Here is a 20,120-nt window from a genome sequence, read left to right as displayed (position 1 = left end):
GTGCGGGTTTCCCGACCCGACCGCTATCCAGATAACTCTTCATTTTTGATGACTCTGCATCTCATAAGACGGCATCATTTTCCCCCACGCGATGAATAATCGCAATTTGCGAATCACCCCCAAACCCCCCACCCCCCAATTAATAAGGCAGCGGCGCAATTGGCGCAGGCGCACCGCGCGTGGCGTCTCTCTCTCTCTCTCCTTCTCTCTCTCTCTCTTTCTCTCCCTCTCCCTCTTCCCCTCTCTCTCTCTCTTCGCCGGTATATAAAAGGTGGGAAGCTCCAGCTCCGACTGAGCATCGCTGCCAGTCATGCCAGTCCAAAGTACAGCGAGGAGCAGACCATCCTTCATTCCTTTCCCTTAATCTCATTCCTTCCCCCGTCCCCTCTTCCCTTCCTTTTCGCAATTTCCATCTACTATCCGAATGAATCCCCCGCGGAGGCTCGGCCGTGTCTTTGCCATCACTTGTGACACCTTCGCCGGGAAGACGATGCTGGTGAGGACGGGAGTCTTCTTTTTCCTGATGCTCCTCAACGCATCATCTGCATACGAGCTGGACCACAACGAGTCTTATCCGTCCAGGAGAGCTCGCTTCTCGGCCAACAGCCCTTGTAAGTAGCACACGGAGAAGCTCGTGCACGCGTGCGCGCGCGCACGTCTATCTTTTTTTTTCTTCTTCTTCTTTTTAGTTTTTTTGCGGTTTTTGTTGCGTGACTTGGTTGCAAGTGTCCGAGCCGGCAACAGATGAGCGCCGAACCTGCGAGTGCTGCAGAGCGCCCCCACTAAAATTGTGCACTAGTGTGAAATGTCCTCACTATAATGCTTCTTTCAGTTTTTAGAGAAAAAAATAGAGACAAGGGTGTCAGAGATGCGGTCTGCAGGTCAAATCGAGGGGTTGAATCCCGATGGGGAGAGTAGCACAAGAGAAAAATGACTAGTGGTATAGGAATGTCCACTTGATGTCGCCAAACCCAGGCGACACTCCTAAAGAAACTATCTGTATTTATTTTCCTATCTAGCTTTCTTGCTTTTTTTCTCTCCTCCTTACTCTCTCCCTCTCTCTTTCTTGCTCTCTCCCTTTTCACTTTTTTTCTTTCTCTCTCTTCTTTTCTTCTTTCTTCCCCTCTGGCTATCGCTCTTTTTTTTCTCTGTCTCTCTGTCTTTCTGTGTTTGTCTCTCTCCTTCTCTTCTCTGAATCTTTTGCCCTCTTGTTTTCTCCTTCTCTCTTTTTCCCTCTCCCATATTACCCTATTTCTGTCTCTTTTTCTCCATCTATCATCTCTCTCTCTCTTCTCTTTTTCTCTCTCTCTCTCTCTCTCTCTCTCTCTCTCTCTCTCTCAGTCCATCTCCTTTACTTGTATCCCCCCTCTCTCTTTATCTCACTCTCTCTGTCTCTGTCTTTCCCTCTTTGTCTTGCTTTCTCTTCACTCCTTCTGTTTCTCCCCATCTTTTGTTTCTCTATGTCCCTCTCTTTTTTTATTTTTTTACTTTCTTCCTCTTTCTCTCTACCTAGCTCTCTCTCTCTGTCTCTCTCTCTGTTTCTCTCTCTGTCACTCTCTCTGTCTCTCTCTGTCTCTCTCTTTCTCTCCCTAGCTCTCTCTCTCTCTCTCTGTTTCTCTCTCTGTCACTCTCTCTGTCTCTCTCTGTCTCTCTCTTTCTCTCCCTAGCTCTCTCTCTCTCTCTGTCTCTCTCTCTGTCTCTCTCTCTGTCTCTCTCTCTCTCTCTCTCTTTCTCTCCCTCTCTCTCTCTCGCTCTCCCTCTCTCGCTCTCTCAGTCACACCTAATTCCATTTTTCTTCATCTCTTTGAATACTTGTCTCCCTACCTTCTTCTCTCTCTCTCTCTTTTTGTTTCTCCCTCTCTTTCTCAAAAGGAAGAGAGAGAGAGAAAGAAAGGACGCAAGAATAAGAGAGAGAGAGAGAAAGAAAGGACAAAAAGAAGAGAGAGAGAAACAAAGGACGAAATGAAGAGAGAAAGAAAGAAGGGAGAGCGAGAGAAGGAAGATAGAAAGTGCAACATATTGAAAGAAGAGAAAAATACGGAAAGATGGAATAGAAGAAGAAATAAAGAAGGAATGGAGAGGAAAAAAGAAGAAAGGAAAAAAGAAGACAAAAGAACAAGAGAGAAAGATAGAAACAAAGAAAGAGAGAAAAGAAGGAAGAAATAGAGAAGGAAGGAAGCAAAAGAAAGATGAAGAGAGAAAAGAGAGAAAAGAGAAGAGACAAGGGATTAAAAAAGAGCAAGCGAGAAAGACAAAAGAGCAGGAAAGTAAGTGCAAAAAACACAATATTGCATCACAGTAAATAACAAAGTTTTCATGAAATCCACACAATTTTGAACTGAACCAAGTGTGAGAAAGGCATTGTTGGAGTTAAAGCAGACCAGCATTTTATATGACCTAAACCAATCACTGACAGGCACCGTAGAGACCCCACTTTGAACATTTTTGGACATTCAAAATAATTTGGTCTTGATGTCGTATAGTGGGGGAAATGCCACAAAGAGGAGCTGAAAAAAATAAAGTGAAATATTCCTAAGGTGGGGACACTGTATCTAGGGAGATCTACTGTATTTAGTGTGCGCATTGAAAGGCAAAAGGAGACTTGAGAGATGGGTCAATGTCCCCATTGACATTGAGAAAATCCATTATTCCCATCCAAACTAAAGCAAAGACTCAAACCCAGAACCACGGGAACGAGGCAGACATGTTACCCACTTCACACTGTTGTTTTCAACATTGACATCCAAAAACTCAAAGATCTTGAAGGCCACTTTATCAAATTGGGCCAGACCAGGGGTGCACCTTATTTTTTCTTATTCCATGATCCATTATCCCCATCGTATATTGCTGGAAACAGGGGCCGGCAAAACGCTTTTGTTGTCAGGCCTGGCAACTCTTATTTTGCCGCGCGGTTTACCCAAAAGTGAAGTGCACTCGTGCGGCTGGGTTCCATTATCCCTGATCGCATATTGTTGCAAGCGAGGACTATCACACCGGAAGGCACTTTTGTCATTGGGCGCTCCGTTCTGGCTTACCCAAAATAAAAACAGTTGGGTTCCTGCTCGGAGCCTTCGTCCCCTAAGAGCCAAGAAGAAATCCACTGGTCTGAGAGTGTGAAATGCTCTGCCCTCTGAGATTCGATCTGCAACCTCAGTGGAACTGTTTAAATCTAGGTGATGGTGTAATAACAGTCTGTAGTTTGTACAGCCTTTTCAGACTTTTTGTGATTAATGGCGTTACAAATAAACATGACTACAAAAGAAGTCAAGTTTGGCTAAAAAATTGACCAATCCAATACTTGGCTTAAGTTGAGCCAAGGTCCTGTGTTATTTTTCAGAAACCACCCCCATAAATATCCTGTAATGTCTTAGTCATTTTGAAGAAAATAATCCATTATCCCCGGTCGACAATTGCGAAGACCGGGGGCTAAAGAGGGCTAATTTGTGTCATGCGTGGCAGCTTTTTATTCTGTTGTTTCCCCCTAAAATAAACAGCACCCGTGCGGCTGCGATCCTTTATCCCCGGTCGACTATTGTGATGACCAAGGGCAGAAGTGGGCCAATTTGTGTCATGTGTGGCGGCTTTTCTTTCGTTCTTTCTGCTTAAAATGAACAGCACCCATGTGGCTGTGATCCATTATCCCCGGTCCAATACTGCTGCAAGCGAAGGCGGCAGCGCACCTGATCCCCATTAACCACGATAAACAAGGATTTACAATAGGACGCACATTTTGAATATGCATAAAACGAGGTTCCAATAAAGCAAGCCAAGTCACATTTATTTGTGACGTCCTTGATCACAAACGTCTCAAAAGACTGCACAGGCCACAATTGTACCAGCCCCTGATCTGAAACCGGCATGCGGGCAAGGAGAATCTCAAAAACCTCAGCATGAGGAAAATAAGAAATCTTTAGAAGCAAAAATTTCGCCGACATGAGACGTCACTCGACATATGCACACAGCAATGATACGAAACTCGAAAGCTCCATAACGTCGTTAAACTTGGGAAGAATTTTGGCACGAATAATAAAATGTAATTTTATGCTTAGACGGACCTGTAGGTGGCGAGCTCGCCCCAAGACCACAACCATATTTCTGCCTCTGTCTTTCTTGTTCTATCGGCCCTACTCTCTCTCATGCTCTCTCTCTCTCCCTCTTTCTCTCTCTCTCTCTCTCTCTCTCTCTCTCTCTCTCTTTTCTCTTTCTCTCTTTGATCTCTCTCTTAATTTTTCTCTCTCTTTTTCTCTGACTTTTAAATTCTCTCTCTTTCTTTATTTTATTTATTTTTTGTTCTCCCTTACTTTCTTTCTTTATCACTCTCTATTTTTCTCCCCCACTTTTATTCCCTCATGCCTTTTCTCTCTCTTTCTCTCTTTTTTCACTCTTGCTTACGCTCTTTTTCTCTCTCTCCCTTTCTCTCGCTCTCTATTTCTTTGTCTTTTTCTCACTTTATTTCTGTTTTTCCTTTCTTTTCTTCTTTCTCTCTGTCCCTTTATTTTTTCATTTTTTCCTATCTTTCTTGTTTTATTCCCCTCTCTCACTCTTTCTCTCTCTCTCTCTCTCTGTCTCTCTCTCTCTTTATCTCACTCTTTCCTTCTCTCACCCTCTCTCTATCTATCTTTCCCTCTCTATATATATTTCCCTCTCTCTCTATATATTCTCTCTCTCTCTCTCTCTCTCTCTCTCTCTCTCTCTCTTTTGTTCCTTCTTTCTCTCTCTTTCTTTCTTTCTTTTTTCTTTCTCTTCTTCTTTCTCTCTCTCCCTGTATTTTTTTATTTTTTTCTATCTTTATTGTTTTATTCCCCTCTCTCAGTCTCTCTCTCCCTCTGTCTCTCTTTCTCTCTTTATCTCACTCTTTCCTCCTCTCACCCCCTCTCTTTCTGTCTTTCCCTCTCTATATACATTTCCCTCTCTCTCTGTATTTTTCCCTCTTTCTCTCTCTCCCTCTTTCCCTCTCTCTACCTTTCCTTCACTCTTTCTTTCTTTCTTTCTTTCTTTCTTTCTTTCTTTCTTTCTTTCTTTCTTTCTTTCTTTCTTTCTTTCTTTCTTTCTTTCTTTCTTTCTTTCTTTCTTTCTTTCTTTCTTTCTTTCTTTTTAATCTACTAGTAACTAATCCGACACCTGTGAGAGTTTCTTTTCCTACCATGTGGCCCCTTAGGTCAAACAAGTTGGAGACCCCTGGCTTACATGATACAGTGGTCCCAATTTGGTCTTTGTGTCAAGCAGAGCGAAGTGGTCGCAGTCCTAAAAACGCGGCTCCCCTGTTACCAGTTGGTGCAAAAAATAATTGCAGACAGAGGCTGGTGGCGGGCCAATCATTCTCAGGAAACTCTTTGGTATTTCTGGTGCCGTTGGTCCAAAAACTCTGCTGAGAAGTATCCTTCTCGCCAAGGGAAAAGCCGATCTGCGCCCAAAGAAAAAAAAAAAAGTTGGAGCCCTGGGCCAGGGCTAGGCAAACTACAGGCCAGATGAGGCCTGCGAGACAAAGCTAAGAGAAGTACATAAGAAAAATAAGTCCCAAACAATGACCTGCAGTTTTAACTGTGCCCACTGGATGTCGCCAGTGCTAAGAGACACTCCCAAAGCAGCATTTTCTGACTACCAGCAAACTAGAAGAGGAAAATAAAGGGAGAGAAGAGAGAGACACAAAGAGAGACAAAGAGCTTAAAAAAGAAAGTGAGAAAAAGAAAGAAAAAGAAAGAAAGAAAGAGAAAAACAAAGAGAGAGAGAGGGAGAGGGAAAGAGAGAAAGAAAGGGGGAAATGGAGAAATATACGGATAAACAGAGCAACAGAATGAAAAAGAGAAAAAGAGGAAGTACAAAATGGAGAGAAGAAAAACAGTGACAAAAAGAGACAAAGAGTGAAAGAGATAGAAAGAAAGATAAAGAAAGAGAGAAAAAAGTGAGACAAAAGGAGGGAAAGGGATGGAAAGAGAAAGAGAGAAGAGAGAGAGAGAAACAAGTGAAAGAGAGAAAGGTTGGCCTAAGTTAGCTTGTGACTTCCTGTATTGCCGAGGTATCAGATATACAGCTCTTTTTATACAAAATATTCTTTAAAAAGTATTTTCCGCATTTAAAAGCGCACTGGAGTATAAGACTCACCCCCCCCCAAAACTAGTATTCTGTCATACAGCTTTCCTATATAAGTGCGGGATTATAAGGCGCTTTGTGACGTACCAGGAACGGAGACAGGACCCAATTGCGTTCGTTTTACTCAGCTTTTATTAAGAAGGAGAACAGGGCTTGCATCCACGATCCGATGATCGTCGGTCACGGGTAGCAGATAGTAGGAACGCGGAAGTGGCACTTCCGTATCGATGGCAGGGGCGGAGGAGCAAAAACATAAACGGGTCAAGAAAAGAGGTCGGCAACGGGAATCAGACAAAGAACAGGGCAGGATAGTCAGGAGTCACAAAAGTTTGCCTAGCGTGTAGCGTCGGTTCACAAACGATCCGACGAGTGTTTTCAGGAAGGCGGGGGTTTAAAAAAGAGGAAGCAGCCAATCAGCGTCCGTGGCTGTTGGTGCCAACGGAGCAGACTCAGGTGCCCCGCATCAGTAATCATGACACGCATAGAATTGAGTTTAGATACATATTAATACTGTTTAATATATTAATAGGCTCGATTAGTTATTATTAATTTTATATTGTTGTGCTGAGAATTGAACCCGAGTTTTGAACAATTTTATTGACATTACATAACCCGAGTAGTGGTAGCTAGAGCGCCGACACATTACCACGAGATCCCCAGTGTTACAAATGGCATGAGATCTTAGCCTATTATCACACTATTTTTACTCTTGGTGAAACAACACTTATTTGCATAGTTAATTCTAATAGGTTAAACCAGGGATGGAGAAGTTTTTTGATCCAAAGAGACATTATAGGACAATATTTATACCATATATTTTTGGACAAATTTCAGCAAAACCACTAAACTCGCCCATGGTACAAAATTGAATTTTCAGTGCATTTTGTGTGACGATAGATGATTTGATAAAATTTATGAAATAAGAATAATGCAGAGCCTGTGTCCCGTATGAGAAAATATACCACTTTAAACGTTCCTTCTTGCAGTTACTTAAGACCGTTAAGGCTCATTTTTGTCCTAAACAATGGTTTCACCACAAGGTGCAAGCAGAGCTAGTTTTGTAAAAACGTTACAAAATACTGCAAACGTGGGTATTGACGATTTACCCAAGGTGCAGACAGCGCTGGGCAGAGAGAAGTGCGCTGTGTGCATAGCTCCGCCCAACCTGCCGCTCACCCAATCAAATTGCTCTGTGTGCTTGGCCGGCGTTTCTGGCTGATTACAGTTTTTCCATGGGTTTTTTTTATCATCATGTGTCTCAACAGTGAACCTAAATTGTAAAACAAGCTTTCATATAATGGATTCTTTAGCGACGTATAGCCAAAACGGGGTCTGTTGGTGTGACACCTTGACTGTAAAGTGTAATTAGTATAGTATTTATATACTGGACTGAACCATTGAATGCTACGTGAGCTATGTGCGCAATAGACTTGACATTGTGTATCTCTTATCTCTAAGCCATATTTCAACCATATTTTTAATGCAATATCCCAGTTCAAAGTGCAATACCAATGTTTGAAGTGCAACATCCAGGTTGTGTATAATTTTTACATTAGATGTGAGTACTTTATCCTAGAAATGAATACTTTATATGTTTCCATTTGTTGTTTATTATATATTTTTGCCAACTGGAGTGCAACCCTAATTTCCTTGTCGCAATACAATGATAATAAAAGTGATTCGGACTTATTGACTTGTTTGTCGTCTCGGTTCAACATGTATGCGTACGTAAAAGAGCTTGTATTATATTTTGTTGAAATACTTTTTTTCCATTTTCTAAAATTGGTTTGGGATGACGTGGAGGGACTGTTGAACTTTTTAGAGCGCACTATGCAAATCAGTGTCCCTGGCACAGTGAGTAAAACTAGTGTGATGATAAGATAAGCTCTAATGACATTTCGAATGTCATCTGTACCACGGGTGATCTAGTGGTTGAGTGTCGGCACTCCCACCACCGTTACCAACCATTACCTCTTCAGACACTTTATATGTAGCTGACAGAGGCTCAGTACTGGTTTATTGCACACATTATCTTATCTTATTCAAGCTCAAATTTCGTTATACTTGTATAATAACAATAAAGGCGGAGCTTAAATTTAGTTATACTCGTATAATGACGATAAAGACGGAGCTCAAATTTTCTTATACTTGAAAAATGACAATAAAGGCGGAGATAAATTTTGTTATACATGTATAATGACAATAAAGACGGAGCTTAGCTTAAATTTCGTTATACTTGCATAATGAAAATAAAGGCGGAGCTCAAATTTTGTTATACTTGTATAACGACAATAAAGGCGGGGCTTAAATTTCGTTATGTTGGTATAATGACAATAGATGCGGAGCTCAGATTTCATTATACTTGTATAAAGACGATAAAGGTGGAGCTCAAATTATGTTATAATTGTATAACGACAATAAAGGCAGAGCTCAAATTTCGTTATACTCGTATGATGACAATAAAGGCGGAGCTTAAATTTCATTATACTTGTATAACAACAATAAAGGCGGAGCTTAAATTTTGTTATACTTGAAAACAACATATAAGGCGGAGTTTAAACTTTGTTATACTTGTATTATAACAATAAAGGCGGAGCTTAAATTTTGTTATACTCGTATAGTTACAATAAAGTTGGAGCTTAAATTTCGTTATACTTATAAACAACAAATAAGGCAGAGCTTAAATTTCGTTTTACTTGTTTTATAACAATCAAGGCGGAGATAAATTTTGTTATACTTGTATAATGACAATAAAGACGGAGCTTAGCTTGAATTTCGTTATACTTGTGTAATGAAAATAAAGGTGGAGCTCAAATTTTGTTATACGGTACTTGTATAACGACAATAAAGGCGGGGCTTAAATTTCGTTATTTTGGTATAATGACAATAGATGCGGAGCTCAGATTTCATTATACGTGTATAAAGACGATAAAGGCGGAGCTCAAATTATGTTATAATTGTATAACGACAATAAAGGCAGAGCTCAAATTTCGTTATACTCGTATGATGACAATAAAGGCGGAGCTTAAATTTCATTATACTTGTATAACAACAATAAAGGCGGAGCTTAAATTTTGTTATACTTGTAAACAACAAATAAGGTGGAGCTTAAATTTCGTTATACTTGTATTATAACAATCAAGGCGGAGATAAATTTCGTTATACTTGTTTAATGACAATAAAGATGTAGCTTAAATTTCGTTGTACTTGTATAATGCAAATAAAGGCGGAGCTTAAATGTCGTTATACTCGTATAGTGACAATAAAGGCGGAGTTTACATTTTCTTATACTCGTATAATAACAATAAAGGCGGAGCTCAAATATCGTTATACTTGTAAAATAACAATAAAGGCATTCATTCGTTACTTGGTTTTTTTCTCTACCGCATTTAATGTTTTGCAATTTAGGTTTCGGATGTTTTCGGATTTGATAAATCGGTAGCAAATCAATTGAATGAATGCAGTAAAACCCTTAAATATTTTTCATTTTCCATTACTCTATGTATTCGTAGGTATATGTATGCATTCCAGACCGTATTCCTGTAGTCTGCGTGAATAAGGTGCACACGGTTTTTAGGTGCTAAATTGCGGCCAAATTAGGGTTTTTCGGTGTACCCCATAGTCAGGAAATTACGGTAGCTCCATCCGGCATTTTTTCACCCTGTTTTCAAACCGATGCATTAGCCCACTCCCTCGCTTCGGGTGTCCAATCTCCAGTGGTGTCCTCCTTGTTTTTCTTGTCGCCTGAGCCTGGCAAGAAGAGTACTGCTATGCGCTAGTTTTGGCTAAGGTTCCAATCACCGTGGTCTATTTGCCCGCAGCAGATGTGGCACGCTGTCTCAACGGCGCCCTCCAAGTGGGCTGCGGCGCCTTCGCCTGCTTGGAAAACTCCACGTGCGACACGGACGGCATGCACGACATCTGCAAGTCCTTCCTGTACAGTGCTGCTAAATTTGACACTCAGGTATACGCTTACACTCCACGCCGCCGCGGTCGGAAAATACACGGTGTCTTGCGAAATTATCGCCCCCCTTCCCCTACCCAGAACTTTTTGACCTAATGCCATATTTCAGGTTTCAAACTTACAGATAAGAAACTAGAATGATCAACGAGTAAGACATAATCTTGAAATTGTGTCCAACATTTTATATTGTGACTGAGCAATCAGGGAAAAAACACTGGACCGTGTGTACAGTAAGATCAAACATCTAGTTGGATCCGCCCATCTCTGTCTGTCCCTCACCCCCTCACACACACCCCTCCAGAGGAAAACAAAGCCTATCCAACAAGGACAGTACAAACATCTTCGTTGTTACTTTATCTCTTTGTTTTCTTTATCCTCACTGTAAAATGTGGACCTGGAGTGCCACGTCCAAAATACGTTGTCACAATATATTCAACCCGTGTTGTAACAATGACAATAAAGGTATATTCTATTCTATTCTATTGTACAAATAAAATATTGAGAAGTTTATACTGTACTGCAGCGAGCACAGCCACAAGTATTTTTGGGTAGGTCGCTAGAAGTTTTGCACATCTTGAAACAGAAATATTTGCCCATTCTTTCCTACCAAAGGGCTCAAGTTGTCACAGACCAGGAACAGAGACGGGACCCAATAGCGTTCGTTTGACTCAGTTTTTATTAAGAAAAAGAATAGTGCTTGCATCCACGAGCCGATGATCGTCGGTCACAGGTAGCAAAGGGTAGTCGTTGGCAGCGAGAAAAGCAGGTCCATGGCCGGGACAGAGGAGCAAAACAGAAACAGGTCCAGAAAAGAGGTCGGCAACAGGTTTTAGGCAGGAAACAGGGCAGGATAATGTCGGTGAGTACAAAAGCTTGCTTAGCTGAGTGCATAGGTTCGCAGACGGTCTGACGGCTTCCTTTCGGAAGACGGGAGTTTAAAAAGAGTCCAACAGCCAATCAGGTCCCGTGGCTGTTGACGCCAACGGGGCAGCCGCAGTTGCCCCGAATCAGTAATCATGACACGAGTTCCTTAGAGTTTGATGATGATGAATGTTTTGTGATGAAAACAAATACAGAAATGAATACACGATGAGAAAAAAAAAACAAAATATAAACACGACGAAATAAATAAGTCAAGTAATGTTTATTTGTATAGCCCGTAATCATAAGGAGTCTCAAAGGGCTGCAGAGACCACAGATGATTGCAAACTACGGACTATTATTGCACTATCCCCTGATCTAAAACCTACATGAGGGCAAGGAAAAACTCAAAAACTTTAACATGAGAAAAATCAAGTAACCTTGACAAGGGACCGCACATGAGATGACCAGGCTGCAATGGATGTTGCAATATACAGACATCGTGAAACATGAAACATGAAACATCCATAAATTATAGAATATAAGTCTGTTTTAAGCCTAGATTTAAACAGTTCCACTGAGTTTGCAGATCGAATCTCGGGAGGAAGAGCAGTCCACAGCACTGGGTCCCGAACGGAGCCTGAATACACTCTGAATTCATTAGACCATTATGGAACTAAATTACAAAGGAAAAGCTTTTACATTTTACTTCATCATCACACAATTTTTTACTCACGGTAGGCCAACTACCCAGAGCAATTTGATAGTATGAGAGGTAGGGGTCGGTGGTCCAAAGCTGAAGGTATATACATATGTATCCTTCTCGTTTGCAATAATCTGTGACATTTTTACAAAAGAACTCTGCTGACACCTTGTTTCGAAACCATTATTTATGACTAAAATGAGCCTAAATTATCTTAAGTACCTGCGGGAGGGAGACAAATCCAAGGTGGTATAGTTTTAAAATGGGCTCTGGTATTCTTATTTTATAGCTATCACACACAGCGAAATAAAATGCGCTGAAGAATTACAGTAGCCTGTGTCTGGAGAGCGGGTTTGATGTTTTTGTTGAATTTTGTTTTAAAATATAATGTAATGTCGGTTACTTTTGTTGCTGTTGTTTGTGTTCACGCATGGACCCTTTAAGATAGGACCTGACACGAGGGAGGGGGAGGCGACAGATGTGGAAGTTTTGTGCTCTGAAGTCATTCTGGGTGAGAATGTGAACGGTGTGAGTTATGACCAACAGTAGCTCTTGTGTGAATGTTTATACAGCTTGTTATTTTGTTATTAAATTGGAAACGGGATAATCGGCGACTGAGTGTGTCATTGATCACTTTGAGGGGTATTACAATATATGGTGTGGTTATTGTAAAAAATCCAAATACTTTGCTTTCATGGCATACAATTCCCTGCCTTACGCTATCATCCTTCTGCAGGGAAAAGCGTTTGTGAAAGAGAGCCTTAAGTGCATTGCCAATGGCATCACCTCCAAGGTGTTCCCCACCATCCGCCGCTGCTCCACATTCCAAAGAATGATCTACGAAGTCCAGGAGGAATGCTACAGCAAGCTGGACATTTGCACCATCGCCAGGGCCAATGCCGACGCCATCGGAGAAGTGGCTCAGCTGCCGAGCCATTTCCCCAACAGGTGAGTGTTCCTCCCACCACTCTGGTCGGACATCTGGGGACTGCTGAACAATGTTCCCTCTAATTTTCCACGCGTGTGAGCGTTCACACAATGTCGGTGAGCAACGCTTGAAACAACAGTGAGCAACCATAATCCCAAGTGTGGCAAGATAATTCATTAGCAAACATGTCCAAAACTTGACATCAAGTCACATTTTACTGAGTTTCCGGCAATGCAAAATTATTTTTCTCTTTTGAATGAATTGACTCATGTACTATTGCAAAGGTTGTACGGCCTACAAACGTCATTTATTTTTACAAATCTTTCACAAGATATCCGTTTCTTTTTATTTCCTGATATATTTTGTCGCATAATATTAACATTTTTGGGGGCTTATTTAGTCGAGTGTAAGATACAAAACTGTACTTAATCACATTTTTTAGTGGAAGGACAATGTTGGCAACAAAATTCACTTGATATAATTAGAAATGATTTGAATGCAACACAAACTTTTTCTTCTTTTTTCTGTGTTTTTTTTTCTACTTTTTTTAAATTCCTTTAAAAAAAATCTCATTGTGTTTATTTTTTCCAAGCCGTTACTTTTTTCTTTTTGTTCTCTATTAACTTTTTTCCTACAGTTCTTTCTTTTATTTTTTTTCTGTTTTTTTTCTAAATTTTTCCTTCTTTTTTTCCCTTCCTTTTTGTTTCTTTTTTTTCAGCTTTTCACTACTTTTTCATTTTGGTATTTTTTTCTTTTTTGTTCTATTCCCCCCTTCCTTTAAGTCATTTTGTGCATAATTTTACATAATATTCAGTCATGTTGGGATTAAAGAAGCAAAATCAACCTGAAGAGCCGTTTAGGACCCAAAAGAGCCGGTTCCTTTTAGTGAGCCGAGCCGAAGAAGCCGGTTCTCGACAAACTCTACTAACTTTACTCAACTTCGTTCTACTTCAACTCGACTTCAAAATACCGCATTTAGGACACAACGTCGGGGGAACCCGTGCATTTGTACCTTCATGCACTGTATCTTTGACTTAAGTTGCCTCTTAATTAGTCATTTTGAGCCCTCATTTTTGTGCGCTGGCTAGATTTTCTAGTGCGCTGAGAATGTGCAAGCAGTGCGCAATTGCGCACACGCGCAGCTTAGAGGGAACACTGCTGCTGAATAATTGCATTTAAGCACATGTCCTGATATTATTATTTTTTTTCATTGCAAAACAGAATTCTGATACTATGTTGAATGTCCTACAGTAGCAAACATTTGTGTGTATCGTTGTTTGGATTTTGTTATTGTTTCATATTATAGAATATTCTGTTGTTTTGTGCACTATTTTTTTCCGTTCAAAAGTTCAATATGTTAATAAAGTGGAGAAAATAAAACATGTGTTCTTTTTATAAATCCAATTAATTGATTCATCAAAAAAAAAAAAAACGACCACTTTACCAATATTTAAACATTCATCTGTTGCAACCATAAAAGAAACATGAAAAATAGCTCAGAATCCTTGATACTCCAGATAAAAGCATTGAAATAACAGAATTGTAGATCGTAATTAGTACTTATGTGTAATATACATGTATATAATTGATTATAATTATAAATAAATATACATGGAATGAAAACATGATAGTTTCTCTACCTTTGGTGTGCCGTGAGCTGGTACAGTGGAGTTCAGGTGTGAATGCAGACGGGGGAGGAGACTGCAGAATGAAATTACAACTAGTTTTAAAAGTCCCACTTACATGCGTACAGAAGATTTTCTTGTTTTAATCGCCTCGATAAGTTACGGCCACGCTAGTTAGTGAGTATTGACTCTTTGCACACTCTTGACCTAACCGAGTGAGGCCACCATGACGGACGGCAGTAAACCATAGTAAACAGTGGATATGGCCAGTTGTGATTTAACAAAAAGGAGCAATTGCTTTTTCACATTGGGCCAGATATGTTTTGATTCGGGTTTTTTTGGGGTTTTTTTTGTGCCTTATTAAACAGGATCAAGAATTCCAACCGCATTTTGTATATCCTTGGGTGGTTTCTGTGTGATATCTAAATTAGTTTGATGAACTGAAACCTTTACGTGTGATACATAGGCAAAAAACACGGAAATCCCAACCGGGGGCAAATACTTTCTCACGGCACTGTAGTATTGTATCGCCTTATTTACAAAGTATACCACTTTCTGATCTGAATGAAGAAAGGGAAAGGTATTGTGGGAGGTATGTCCGCCTTTAGCATATCCAAATTTTCATGCCTTGTTGTTGATGACGTATCGTGGGAAATATGTCACAAAGAGGGTCCTAAAATGTCTTATTTCATACTCTAAAGTGAAAACATCGTGAGCCGGGTCGCCGTATCCCGGGCGTACTCTGTTATGAAACGCCCTGTGATGTCAAACTAATTTAAGCTCTGGGTCCGTAGCCAGACTTTCTGTACTGAGGCGGGCTGGATCAGTGAAAGAATGACAACTCCATTTTTTTTTAGCTTTGTTTTTCAGTATCATGGTTTATCATTCAGCTTCAGCCTTCATTAGCAACCTAACCTACATATTATAATCACGGATGACAGAAACAACACATTTATTCACAAACATTGGGAAAAGAAATGTTTTAATGTTTGGGATTAAATGTGTCAACTGGTTTATTTAAACAGTTGAGTGAATGCCGTTTTACACCTGAACCAACTCACCACGAGATAGAAACTCAACACTTCCCTATAGCGGCCGCAGAGATCATTTGGTTTGTCTTTATTAAATAAAAAAAACATAACTTTTGATAGAAATGACCTAGAGACTTGCTTCTTTTTCTAACATACTCAAATATTTAGGGCGGGCCGGGTCAAATCATCCAATGGGCCGGATCCGGGCCATAGGTTTTACATGCCTGCCCTAGTAGGATACTCCTGACTGAAAACAGGGCTCACATTCTACGCACGTAAGGTGATACTGGTGGTGCTGATTAGACACCTATAGGCTATGCATGCCCTATTTAGCGCCACTGTTTGAAGAGTTTTCCTACAAAAGTAGAATTGAGTGCTGCAGATATGAACGTTGAACACCGAATGCCACTTTGACCTGGATTTATGTAGCATAACAGATGGCCCACGTTGCATTCACTCGCATGTTTCGGTTACCATCTGCTCGAAGCGGCCGGGAAATCAAATTCGACGGCACAGAGGGCATACAGTTCCTTGCGAAAGTATTGGCCCCCTCCAAGAAATTTTTGACATATTGCCATATTTCAGGCTTAAAACCCATAGATGAAAACATATTTTCCAAGAAACAACAACACGTGAGACGCGATTGTGAAAAGAAACCAAAATATATTCAATATTTTTTATTGTGCTAAAAAAAACAAAAAAAAGATATTGCCCCCCTTTGAGTTAATACTTTGTACAACCTCCCTTTGCCGCGATCACAGCCGCAGGTCTTTCTGGGTATGTCTTTAAGTTTTGCTCATCTTCAAACTGAAATATTTCCCTATCCCTTAAAAGGCAGCTCAAGGTATTTACAGTTTGATGGTGATTGATTGTTCACCGAATTTTTCAGATCTTTCCACAAAGGCTCTATAGGGTTGAGGGCTGGACTTTAGTTTGGCCATTCTACCATTTTTATATTGTTAGCTTTCAACCATTACATTGTTGATTTTGTTTTATATTTAGGATCATTGTCCTGTTAAAAGGAGAACCTGCGCCCTCATTTCCAGGTCTCTTGCAGACTCCAACAGATTTTCTGCTAAAATCGCCCTGTATTTGGCTCCATCTATTTTCCCATCAACTCTAACGATATTCCTATTCCCTACCTGAGAAAAAATATCCCAGGGCATGTTGCTGCCACCACCATGTTTGACAGTGAGGAGGGTGTTTTCAGGGCAATGAGCAGTGTTACTCTTACACCAAACGTAATGCTTTGCATTAAGCCCAATATAGTTGAATATTGGTCTCATCTGACCAGAACACCTTGTTCCACATGATATTTATGTCTACCATGCAGCTTCGTGCAAATGCCTAACAGGCCTTTTTGATATTATTTCGATAAAGGCTTACCTCTTGCCACTCTTGCATAAAGGGAAGATTTATGCAGAGGACGACTAATGCACAGATTGTCAAACCTCAGCTATGTATGCCTGCAGGTCATCCAATGTGATAATGTATTGTTTTGTTTGTTTTTTGATTAATTTTCTAAGTTTAGTGGGATAGTCAGGTCTTGGTAGGTTTGAAGTAAGTTTATGCTCTCTCCATTTTTATATTATTGTTTGCACATGAGATATATAAATGTGGTGAAATCTTCTTGCATTCCATTCCTGCTTTGAACTTTTCCATAACTTTACCACCAATCTGCTTGGTGTGTTATTTGTTCTTCATAATGCTATCTGTTCTCCACCGTCTGCTTTCACAGACCCCGTCAGAGAGTAGGTGCATTCAAACTGAGACTTAATACAGTATACAGTATTTTTCATCATTGTCATTTAGGTTTTGGATCATTCAAAAGTCATCAGGCAAATTCTAGAGTCGGTTGGCTGAATTGCAAAGAACAGGGGCCAATATTTTTGCAACATGTTTTCCTTTGTAAATATATAAGAAAATGTTAAAAAAATTGTTCCACTTCAGGGTCGTGTCTCACATGCTAGATGATTCTTGAAAAAAGTTTTATAATGTTGGGGGGATTTTAAGTTTGGAGCCTGTACTGTGGCAAAATGACAAAAAGTTGTTGAGGGGCCAATACTGGCACTGTATATTATGTGTCCTTGCTTTTCCACTAAGCTTTTATTGTGTCAGGGTAGCAAAGCTTTAAAGCACTTCCCCCAAAATTGAAGTACTTTTCAAACCTTGAAATACAACATAAAAATCCAAGCGTTTTGTAGGATTTCAAGCACTCGTACAACCCTGTATTCAAGGCAGGGTTCTCAAATCTCAATCCGTGGTCCACAATCTAAGTGTTTTTCGTTTTATCTCTTTTGTGCGGGGCCTTCAGGTTCTACGGGAGACTGCTGCAGAGCCTGATGGACTGTGACGAGGACACGGTGCAGAGCGTGAGGGCCAGCATGGTGTCCCGGATGGGCCCCGAAATGAGCATGCTCCTGCAGCTTCTTCAGAACAAGCCGTGCGCGTCCGCATCCGGAACAGCCGCGGCCGGAGCAGACCCGACCGGAACCGAAGCCCGCGGGAACTGGCGCTGGTCGGTGGGGCCCCATATTTACAAGATTCAGCCTAATCTGCGTAACAGAGACGCCGCCAGTCACTTTGGCAAAAAGCGCCCGGCTGCCGACAGCTCCTAACTTCTTTCTCTGCTCTCCGATTTCGAATGGCTCCTCCGTTCCGTCGGGGTGAGCACATTGGTTCATTCCTACGCTCGACTGGAATCGGGGAAAAAACACACAAATATTCACCTCCGGGGAATACCGGAACACCCCTTGGAGTGGATTTGATTGTTGCTATGGTCCACTGCAAAAATGACATTCTTAACTTCTGTTACTACCATTGACATCCATAGAAACAAAGCGCACGTCGTTTATAGCCATTATCGCCATTAAACTCAGGCTCCTTTTAATTATAGTCATTCTTATTGTGACATATTTTAATGATATTATTTCAATATGGGGTGTTCCAAAGCTCTTTGGCACATTTTGACATTGAATATTGTGGAAACTCTTAAAGGGATAGTGTGAAATATTTCGCGCCATCCAGTGGGACAAAAAAAACTGTCAGTTACTAAAAATAAGACATAGATTTGAATATCGAGCAAATATACATAAACTGTCATATCAGTGTTATTTTTTACAAAAAATCATAGGTTGAGAAATTTGTACTTCTTTTACATAGTAGAATCCCTACCTTGGGGTTACCGCGATGTTTGTCTGGGATCATGCCAAATATTACACACTGGGGCTTTAAGGATATAAAAAGAAATCTGGCACATTCAAAAAGCTTGGATACTCAATTGTTTATGGCATGTTCAAAGAAGTTTAAGGTGAGCCTCATTGGTCAGATGCAGATAGTGAAAGTCTTGCCGAATGTGTCCCAGTTTTGAATTTGTCAATTGTTGCAACAGCTTCGTGCCTTCCGCTCGTCCATGTCTCTTGGAGTAGAAGGCACATAGACCATTTGTTTCACAAATTCCCGTTCGTAAGGTGTGAGATCCACAGATCTGGTTGGCCCGGACGTTAGATGATCATTCTGCACAGACTGTCCAATCCATCTGACTGCGCAGTGTTGTGTTCAGAAACTGCATAACCCTTCAGCTCCAGTGTGGTGGCACCCCATCCTGTTGGAAAATGAAGTCACCAGACTCTTTCTAAACGTATCCATGAACCAGTTTTCCAGCATGTCGAGGTACTTCTTACAATTGACTGTTGCTGTTTCAAAGAAGAATGGTCCGTAGACAGCTTTCTCCGACTAAGCACAAACCAGTGATGCATGAAGCATGAATTGCAGAAGCTCTTTCATCCATTGACAATGCAATGCTGGGACATGTTTGGCAAGAATTTGACTATCGGCTTGATATGTGTAGTGTGATCACATTGAACTTATTTGAACATTCCATGAAAAAATTGAGACGACAAGCTTTCTGAATTTACAATACATATTTTTATATCCTTAATATTTTCTGAGATATTCAATGTGAAAAATGTTAACCCTAACCCTAAGATTTTTAGTACACCCTGTATGGTTATAAAAAAAATCTTTTTAAGCAGATTTGTATTTCTAGTTAACAGTTAGATAATTTTAAAAAACATTTCTAACTCTGATTAGAAGAGAAATACTTTAAATTAGCAAAGTCATCTACCAAATGCTAGAAGAGCCAATTTTATTAAATGTTAAGTACACTTTCTTGACTTAAAATATGAAAAGATGAGACATTTTCATGCCTGACACACTCAATGTGTTCATTAATTGCCAATCGGAAACACAAAAGATACAAATGTGTGAGGTTGACCAAATTATGTATTTGGAGTATTCAAGTATACAGTCGGGAGTAATTACAGGTGTCATAAGAATCATGGCAATACCTTTCCCTTCTAATCTCAGACAGGACTACAACATTTGCCATTTTTGAAAGAATCATAGATATAGTGGTTTAAAAATGAATCCATAAGATAAAATTAGAGCTAACTATAGAGGCTGCTCCACGATGGGGAGTCTCTTCCCTACCCGGAAGTGTCAGATGCTCAGGGCCATGTTCTTCATACATGTGCTGGTTAATCATCTGACCCACATGTAATTTTCCTTTAAAATACATTCGATTCTACACAAATCCTGGAACTTTTCTGGTACAACCACATACAAAACAATTTATTGCACGTCGCGCCGTGCTAAACATACACCCCACCGCCTCACAAAGTCCCATTAACAGTTTCCAACATATTTCATCAACATTAGGAATTCCTTCGGGCCCCGAAAGTCATGAGACCATTTAAACCGCTCATTTCACTTTCCTAGCGGCGCATAAAAATGTATAAGTCATCCATTGTTAAACGTCCCGTTAAGACCGCAAGGACGTTTATTTTCGATGTGTCCGATTTCCAGTGACGAGACCAGTCAAATTGTGAGCATGAGACGTGAAGGTTACCTCCACGTG

The 20,120-nt window shown here is 40.4% G+C and overlaps 1 protein-coding gene across 2 annotated transcripts; it reads left to right on the top strand.

The window, feature by feature from the left end:
• Positions 1 to 318: 318 nt before the first annotated feature.
• Positions 319 to 18,129, top strand: stc1 (stanniocalcin 1). Of its 2 annotated transcripts, none has more exons than XM_088335144.1 (4): positions 319 to 611; positions 9,915 to 10,054; positions 12,355 to 12,566; positions 17,517 to 18,129. In XM_088335144.1, the coding sequence occupies exons 1-4, from the start codon at positions 425 to 427 to the stop codon at positions 17,818 to 17,820; spliced, it is 843 nt and encodes a 280-aa protein (XP_088191270.1). In that variant the 5' UTR covers positions 319 to 424; the 3' UTR covers positions 17,821 to 18,129. The 2 variants fall into 2 exon arrangements, with proteins under 2 accessions (XP_088191270.1, XP_088191269.1); XM_088335143.1 differs by having other exon boundaries at positions 9,912 to 10,054.
• The last annotated feature ends 1,991 nt before the right edge of the window (positions 18,130 to 20,120 follow it).

Source organism: Urocampus carinirostris, chromosome 5 (genome assembly GCF_059441175.1).
Source record: "Urocampus carinirostris isolate Australia breed hairy pipefish chromosome 5, RoL_Ucar_1.0, whole genome shotgun sequence".
NCBI classification, from domain to species: Eukaryota; Metazoa; Chordata; class Actinopteri; order Syngnathiformes; family Syngnathidae; genus Urocampus; species Urocampus carinirostris.
This window is presented reverse-complemented; position numbering and strand designations above follow the sequence as displayed.

What these genes read in the sequence shown, in the direction of transcription:
- stc1 (XM_088335143.1), top strand. Translation starts at nt 425, where the DNA reads ATGAATCCCCCGCGGAGGCTCGGCCGTGTCTTTGCCATCACTTGTGAC. An exon ending in CTTCTCGGCCAACAGCCCTT is followed by an intron (nt 612 to 9,911) that starts GTAAGTAGCACA and finishes ATTTGCCCGCAG; the next exon opens with CAGATGTGGCACGCTGTCTC. An exon ending in CTGCTAAATTTGACACTCAG is followed by an intron (nt 10,055 to 12,354) that starts GTATACGCTTAC and finishes ATCCTTCTGCAG; the next exon opens with GGAAAAGCGTTTGTGAAAGA.